General features: G+C 45.8%; 1 protein-coding gene across 1 annotated transcript; it reads left to right on the top strand.

Annotated features, from left to right (window-relative positions):
- Positions 1-2,484: 2,484 nt before the first annotated feature.
- Positions 2,485-8,185, top strand: gstr (glutathione S-transferase rho). Its single transcript, XM_046361356.1, has 6 exons — positions 2,485-2,760; positions 3,055-3,120; positions 4,715-4,820; positions 6,631-6,749; positions 7,603-7,691; positions 7,792-8,185. The coding sequence occupies exons 1-6, from the start codon at positions 2,593-2,595 to the stop codon at positions 7,922-7,924; spliced, it is 681 nt and encodes a 226-aa protein (XP_046217312.1). The 5' UTR covers positions 2,485-2,592; the 3' UTR covers positions 7,925-8,185.
- Positions 8,186-8,386: the final 201 nt, after the last annotated feature.

Below are 8,386 nucleotides of genomic sequence, written 5' to 3'. Positions count from 1 at the left end.
GCTGGTAGCGATCGGTTGAAGAGCATGCATTTAGTTTTACTTGCATTTAAGAGCAGTTGGAGGCCACGGAAGGAGAGTTGTAGCATTGAAGCTCATCTAGAGGTTAGTTAACACAGTGTCTAAAGAAGGGCCAGAAGTATACAGAATGGTATCGTCTGCGTAGAGGTGGATCAGAGAATCACCAGCAACAAGAGCGACATCATTGATGTATACAGAATCCTGTGGCACCCCAATAGACTGCCAGAGGTCCAGACAACAGGCCCTCCGATTTAACACACTGAACTCTGTCTGAGAAGTAGTTGGTGAACCAGGCGAGGCAGTCATTTGAGAAACCAAGGCTGTTGAGTCTGCCGATAGGAATGTGGTGATTGACAGAGTTGAAAGCTTTGGCCAGGTCGATGAATACAGCTGCACAGTATTGTCTCTTATCGATGGCGGTTATCATATAGTTTAGGACCTTGAGTGTGTCTGAGGTGCACCCATGACCAGCTCTGAAACCTGATTGTATAGTGGAGAAGGTACGGTGGGATTCGAAATGGTCGGTGATCTGTTTGTTAACTTGGCTTTCGAAGACCTTAGAAAGGCATGGTAGGATAGATATAGGTCTGTAGCAGTTTGGGTCTAGAGTGGGAAGAGGGGGATGACCACGGCAGCTTTCCAACCTTTGGGGATCTCAGATGATACGAAAGAGAGGTTGAACAGGCTAGTAACAGGGTTTGCAACAATTTTGGCTGATAAATTTAGAGAGGGTCCAGATTGTCTAGCCCGGCTGATTTGTAGGGATCTAGATTTTGCCGCTCTTTCAGAACATCAGCTATTTTTATATTTGGTGACAGTGTTTCCTAGCCTCAGTGCAGTGGGCAGCTGGGAGGAGGTGCTCTTATTCTCCATGGACTTTACAGTGTCCCAGAAGGAGGTGCTCTTATTCTCCATGGATTTTAGTGTCCCAGAATGAGGTGCTCTTATTCTCCATGCACATTACAGTGTCCCAGAAGGAGGTGCTCTTATTCTCCATGGACTTTACAGTGTCCCAGAAGGAGGTGCTCTTATTCTCCATGGACTTTACAGTGTCCCAGAAGGAGGTGCTCTTATTCTCCAGAAGGAGGTGAAGACTTTACAGCATGGACTTTACAGTGTCCCAGAAGGAGGTGCTCTTATTCTCCATGGACTTTACAGTGTCCCAGAAGGAGGTGCTCTTATTCTCCATGGACTTTACAGTGTCCCAGAAGGAGGTGCTCTTATTCTCCATGGACTTTACAGTGTCCCAGAAGGAGACTTTACAGTGCTCTCTTATTCTCCATGGACTTTACAGTGTCCCAGAAGGAGGTGCTCTTATTCTCCATGGACTTTACAGTGTCCCAGAAGGAGGTGCTCTTATTCTCCATGGACTTTACAGTGTCCCAGAAGGAGGTGCTCTTATTCTCCATGGACTTTACAGTGTCCCAGAATGGAGTGTCCCGTGCTCTTATTCTCCATGGACTTTACAGTGTCCCAGAATGACGTGCTCTTATTCTCCATGGACTTTACAGTGTCCCAGAAGGAGGTGCTCTTATTCTCCATGGACTTTACAGTGTCCCAGAAGGAGGTGCTCTTATTCTCCATGGACTTTACAGTGTCCCAGAAGGAGGTGCTCTTATTCTCCATGGACTTTACAGTGTCCCAGAAGGAGGTGCTCTTATTCTCCATGGACTTTACAGTGTCCCAGAAGGAGGTGCTCTTATTCTCCATGGACTTTACAGTGTCCCAGAAGGAGGTGCTCTTATTCTCCATGGACTTTACAGTGTCCCAGAACATTTTTGGACTTTGTGTTGCAGGATTTGAATTTCTGCTTGAAAAAGCTAGCCTTTGCTTTCCTAACTGCCTGTGTATATTGGTTCCTAACTTCCCTGAAAAGTTGCATATTACGGGGGGCTATTCGATTCTAATGTGTACTATTTCCTTTTTTCTATTTAGCTGATTCTTCACTTTTTTAACTCTGCATTGTTTGGAAAGAGCTCGTACTGTAACTAAGCATTTCACGGTAACGTCTACACCTGTTGTACTCGGCGCATGTGACAAATATAATTTGATATGACTTCCTTTGTGCTGTAGCCTACATGACTATGCGTAATTCATTTGTTGATAGAAGACCAGTAGAACCGGACTGTCATGACTCGCACATTGAAGGTAACGGATAGGCTTTGTTAAGCTGATAGATACACAGTGATATTCGGTGTAATCATTGTTGTATTGCTTTTTTCATTCCAAGGATGAGATCAGCATTTTATTTTATTTGCAAGAAGAGGTTGAGTTAGGGTTGTTGCTGGTTAAACAGAGGGGATAGATACATATCTAAAGATAATTTGGCTGCGAATCTATTTTTATTCAGATGGCGCCGTGGATAAAAGAAAAATAGATTCGAATCCTGAGTGACTTCCGGTGTTGATTCTGCGCACGCTACAAAAGATGGGCGTGTTCACATTGAACCAATCCAGTCGATACTAACAAATCCTTATATAACTGCAGAACAACAGTCATTCACCAGCCGTGTTCTTTCGCCACTCATACAAAACGATTTCTACTTTTGCACATTTTGCGGTCGAGTCTCCAATCATGGCCAAGGATATGACACTTCTCTGGGGCTCCGGCTCTCCTCCGTGCTGGCGGGTCATGATCGCTCTGGAGGAAAAGCAACTGCAGGGATACAATCAGAAACTTCTGTCCTTCGAGAAAGCAGAGCACAAGTCTAAAGAAGTCCTGGACATCAATCCCAGAGGACAGGTAGTGTTTGGCTTTTATTATTAGACATTTTTAAATAGTAACATACAACCGCACACACGTATACTATCGTTTTGCCACTTGGCAAGTCCCTATCATACGTTGATTTGTTGTAGTTTGCTGTGCTGCAGTTTCCCATTTCCTCTGCAGTCTCTATAATGTGGTAAAGTTTTGTGTTTGTCTGCGTACTCTAGTCCGTTGTGTATACGTTTGGACCACACACACACACCTGTTGCATAACGACTATGCAGAAGTGCATTGTCATGCTCACCTCAGCGTTTCTTCTCTCCCTCCCAGCTCCCTGCTTTCAAACACGGAGACAACATACTCAACGAGTCCTATGCAGCATGCATGTACCTGGAGGTAAGATCTGGGTCGTTAACTAGTTTCACTAATAGACCTATGCAGCATGCATGTACCTGGAGGTAAGATCTGGGTCGTTAACTAGTTTCACTAATAGACCTATGCAGCATGCATGTACCTGGAGGTAAGATCTGGGTCGTTAACTAGTTTCACTAATAGACCTATGCAGCATGCATGTACCTGGAGGTAAGATCTGGGTCGTGAACTAGTTTCACTAATAGAGAAACGCCCTGGGCCAGAGCTAGGTCTAACTAGCCTGATTTAAGATGGGTATAATTCTCTCCATTGTTTCAACAAAGCTGAGCAATATTTAACTACAGTCCAACTTGTTTTAACTATATTTATTGACGTCATTGCGCTGTAAACTGCTTGTGCTTGGATAAATTATTTCCCGTTTTTTGAAACATGCCGTAATGCCCCTTTTTTCATATCATCGAGGAGAAATAATCTTTGAAATAAACAAGCTACTTAGAGGTTTTGCACAGATCCATAAACTGTGTTAACGAACTCTACTTCATCCCCAATGACCTCTTACACCCCGGTGTCCAGAGCGCTAGATAGCCAGTTGTCTTTCTGTACCAAGGAGACCGTGTGGGGAAACTAACCTTATAAAGGTGTGTAGTAATTTAACCTCTCGTTTTTTGAATGATTTCTCACATCTGAAAGATCGTGTTAATGTTTAAGAGCTAACATAAAATCACATTCACATGCACCGAATACAACCGGACGGTGAAACGCTTACTTACAAGCCCTTAAACAACAATGCAGTTCAACAAACCGTTTAAATATTTACTAAATGCAATCAGAAAGTAACCCATGAAAATGACTTGTTTTTAATGTAGCCTTTATTTATCTAGTCAAGTCGTTAAAACCAGATTCTTATTTATGACGGTCTACCGGGGAACAGTGGGTTTACCTGCCTTATTCAGGGGCAGAACTCCCCAGATCAGACCCTACTATCCTCCATAGACGCTAAAACAGTTGGCATCAGTGATTTTAAAAATAAATATATATATATCTATATATTTATTTTTTAAATCGATTATGAGTAGGCATTGTCAACTAATTGGTTAATGATGTCATTGGAAATGCATTCCTCCCCCAACAATTCCCTGCAACATAGAAACATGCCATTTTTACATGTTGGTTTTACATGTTACTTAGACCTGAATGAGGACAGAGTGCCTGGATACAGCCCTTAGCCTTGATATACTGGCCATGTACCACCAGCCTCAGAGGTAACTTACTGATATTATAAACTGGTTGCCAATGTAATTAGAAGAGTAATTGTTTTGTCGTGGTGTACGGTCTGATGTACCACGGCTTTCAGCGTTCTGGACTCCACCCACCCAGTTTATAAGTGCGTTACTGTTCACTGTTTTGATTATATATATATTTTTGTTTGTAGGAACTCTATGAGCTCACGGAAGTGATACTTTAATTTAATGTTCGGTTCAATATATCAGCTCATCAAATGTAGTGTACTGCTCAGCCTGTATTGCCCCCACTAGGTGTCGCTAATGCACTGCACAGTAAGAGTTGACTGTTATTCTGAGTTGACCCCAGCTCTCTGTGTCGCTCTCTCCCCTGACAGAGCCGGTTCAGGTCCCAGGGAGCCCAGTTGATTCCTGAGGGCCAACTAGAGCAGGCCCTGATGTACCAGCGCATGTTTGAGGTCCTCAACCTCAGTGACAAACTCAGTAAGACACACACACACACACAACTCTTCCTTGACAACAGGATCATGATGCCCTCTAGGCAACAGTGGTCATGTGCTGCTTGGCTGTTATTCAGATGCTCGGCACCCCAGAGTAAAGCTCTAGTTCAAAAAGCTGATGTCCTAACGAGCAATGTTGGACTGAGCCATATCCCCAACAGGCCTTGTGTTACTGAGCCATATCCCCAACAGGCCCTGTGTTACTGACTGATGTTGGACTGAGCCATATCCCCAACAGGCCCTGTGTTACTGAGCCATATCCCCAACAGGCCCTGTGTTACTGACTGTTGGACTGAGCCATATCCCCAACAGGCCCTGTGTTACTGAGCCATATCCCCAACAGGCCCTGTGTTACTGAGCCATATCCCCAACAGGCCCTGTGTTACTGAGCCATATCCCCAACAGGCCCTGTGTTACTGAGCCATATCCCCAACAGGCCCTGTGTTACTGAGCCATATCCCCAACAGGCCCTGTGTTACTGAGCCATATCCCCAACAGGCCCTGTGTTACTGAGCCATATCCCCAACAGGCCCTGTGTTACTGAGCCATATCCCCAACAGGCCCTGTGTTACTGAGCCATATCCCCAACAGGCCCTGTGTTACTGAGCCATATCCCCAACAGGCCCTGTGTTACTGAGCCATATCCCCAACAGGCCCTGTGTTACTGAGCCATATCCCCAACAGGCCCTGTGTTACTGAGCCATATCCCCAACAGGCCCTGTGTTACTGAGCCATATCCCCAACAGGCCCTGTGTTACTGAGCCATATCCCCAACAGGCCCTGTGTTACTGAGCCATATCCCCAACAGGCCCTGTGTTACTGAGCCATATCCCCAACAGGCCCTGTGTTACTGAGCCATATCCCCAACAGGCCCTGTGTTACTGAGCCATATCCCCAACAGGCCCTGTGTTACTGAGCCATATCCCCAACAGGCCCTGTGTTACTGAGCCATATCCCCAACAGGCCCTGTGTTACTGAGCCATATCCCCAACAGGCCCTGTGTTACTGAGCCATATCCCCAACAGGCCCTGTGTTACTGAGCCATATCCCCAACAGGCCCCCCAACAGGCCCTGTGTTACTGAGCCATATCCCCAACAGGCCCTGTGTTACTGAGCCATATCCCCAACAGGCCCTGTGTTACTGAGCCATATCCCCAACAGGCCCTGTGTTACTGAGCCATATCCCCAACAGGCCCTGTGTCAAATGGCACCCTATGCACTTATTTTAAAAGGGCCCTGGTCTAAAGTAGTGTACTATATAGGGCCCTGGTCTAAAGTAGTGTACTATATAGGGCCCTGGTCTAAAGTAGTGCACTATATAGGGAATGGGATTCCATTTGGGGACGCAACAATTCTTCAAACATTTCTTAAATCTACACAGTCGGCAACAGATAAAATAGATAAACCTCCGTGTGTTACCACAGAGTCGTCAAACCCAGGTGACATTGTGTGATCTGTCCAATCGCATGCCGGCTGCTTCCCTGTGTCGTGCTTTAGTGTAGACCAGGGGCCCAGAGGGAGGGAGATTTACAGGCCTTGATTTCATGCTCAGCGTGGAGGGTTGGCCAAGACACCATTTTGAAGGACATGTGAAGTGGACAACGATGTCTTTCATCTGTGATTCACTTATAATATTCTCTCATACAGGCCTCTCACATCCCACCGTTCATACACACCCGTTGTTACCATGACAACTAGCGTAGCTGTGTTCCCCCCCCCCTCATGGTTCTTGAAACTTGAGAGACCATATGATGATATCTATTATGACTTTGTTTTGGACGTTTGTCTCCCAGGTAACGTCATCTACTACAACTACCGTGTCCCCGAGGGAGAGAGACATGACTCCGCTATCAAGAGGAACAAGGAGAACCTGGCCACTGAAATCAAACTGTGGGAGGGATACTTTCAGAAGGTGCGTACACACACACACACACGCACACACTAGCAAACATTTTACACGTGCGTGCGCGCACACACACCCTCACCGATTGTTGGTAGACTAAAGCTTTAATGCGAGAGTCTTTTTAGTCCCCCCCCCCCCCCCCCCAAATCCATTCTGGAATACTGACTGTCCAAACAGAAATCTTCACGAGACACAAATCGGATGTGCGTGTTCAGAAAATTGTGCTGACACGGCTACGCTAGTTGTCATGGTAACAACGGGTGTGTCTGAGCCGTAGGCTGCCTGTGTTTCCTGTCACTTAGAACTTATGTAACAAGCTTAAGGTGACGCCTGTCCTGGACGTTTCCCCAGTTTGTTTTGAATGTTCAGAAGCATGGCGTAAAACGCTTTAGAGCTTCAACGAATCAGATGATCTGACTGTCGGCTGGCTACGGGGGGTCGGCTGGCTACGGGGGGTCGGCTGGCTACGGGGGTCGGCTGGCTACGGGGGGTCGGCTGGCTACGGGGGGTCGGCTGGCTACGGGGGGTCGGCTGGCTACGGGGGTCGGCTGGCTAGCACTTATTTGTTCGTAAACAATTTAACAAGCTACTTGTTAAACCACATGTTCTTGTCAACAGAGTAGCTAGCTAGCAACATCTGCCTAGTAACAGTATTTGTCCCCAAGTGGCTTTGATATTCCGAGTCCCATGGCCGGGAATCAGATTTGTGTTTTGAAATATCTACTTTGATGTGTGTTTTGGCTATTCAGTCTAAAAGTAAAATAATTTTTAAATATATATTTTTTTTAATATGTCAAACAGGGTTTTGAGTCACATCGAACTGCCAGTGTGAACGAGGCTTAATAAATGTGCTTGTTTCCAGGTGGAGGTGGGTTCTTACCTGGCAGGAAAAGCCTTCTCATTGGCTGACGTTATTGTCTTCCCTGTGATTGCCTACGCCTTCCGCTTTGGGTAAGCGTTTCACCGTGTGTCAATGGGATGCCAGATGGATCAATATGTTCCTCCCACAGGCAAAGATGGCTGGATGAATGATGTATTGTCTCCCCCCCAGGCTGTCTACGGAGCGTTACCCCAAACTGGGAGCATACTACAATATGGTGAAGGACAGACCCAGTGTTAAAGCTACCTGGCCCCCACACTGGCTGGAAAACCCTCAGGGAGGGGACACTCTCAAGGAGTTCTGAGACCGACAGGAACGCACACCCACATTTATCTGAAGGATAATAGGCACTTCCTCCTACATCACTGTTGTAACCGCGGGAAACACAAGCTTTAAATGAGTTTCCTCAGATGAGTATTAGTCAAGTAGTTTTCTACCAAGTGAACACTATTTTTTTTCCTTTCTGGTGTTTTTGTAACATGATTTTTTTCTTCCATATAATGTCTATTTTGTGTACAGAACCACATACCTGGTGTAGAATTAATTAAAATCATACCAAACACTGCTACTGAAATGTTTTTGTGTATAGTCAAGGTAAATCAAATGTAGTCTACATGTACGCATTGAGATGTTGTTCAAACGAACAGGGCTTCCATGTCGCTAAGGTGACAGATGATAGATGAGCTGTGAGGTCACGGTTGTTGCTAAGGTAACGGCTGACAAGCTGTGAGGTCGCGGTTGTTGCTCATTTCCAATGATCTGAGTG

This window comes from Oncorhynchus gorbuscha, linkage group LG09 (assembly GCF_021184085.1).
Source record: "Oncorhynchus gorbuscha isolate QuinsamMale2020 ecotype Even-year linkage group LG09, OgorEven_v1.0, whole genome shotgun sequence".
NCBI lineage: Eukaryota > Metazoa > Chordata > Actinopteri > Salmoniformes > Salmonidae > Oncorhynchus > Oncorhynchus gorbuscha.
This window is presented reverse-complemented; position numbering and strand designations above follow the sequence as displayed.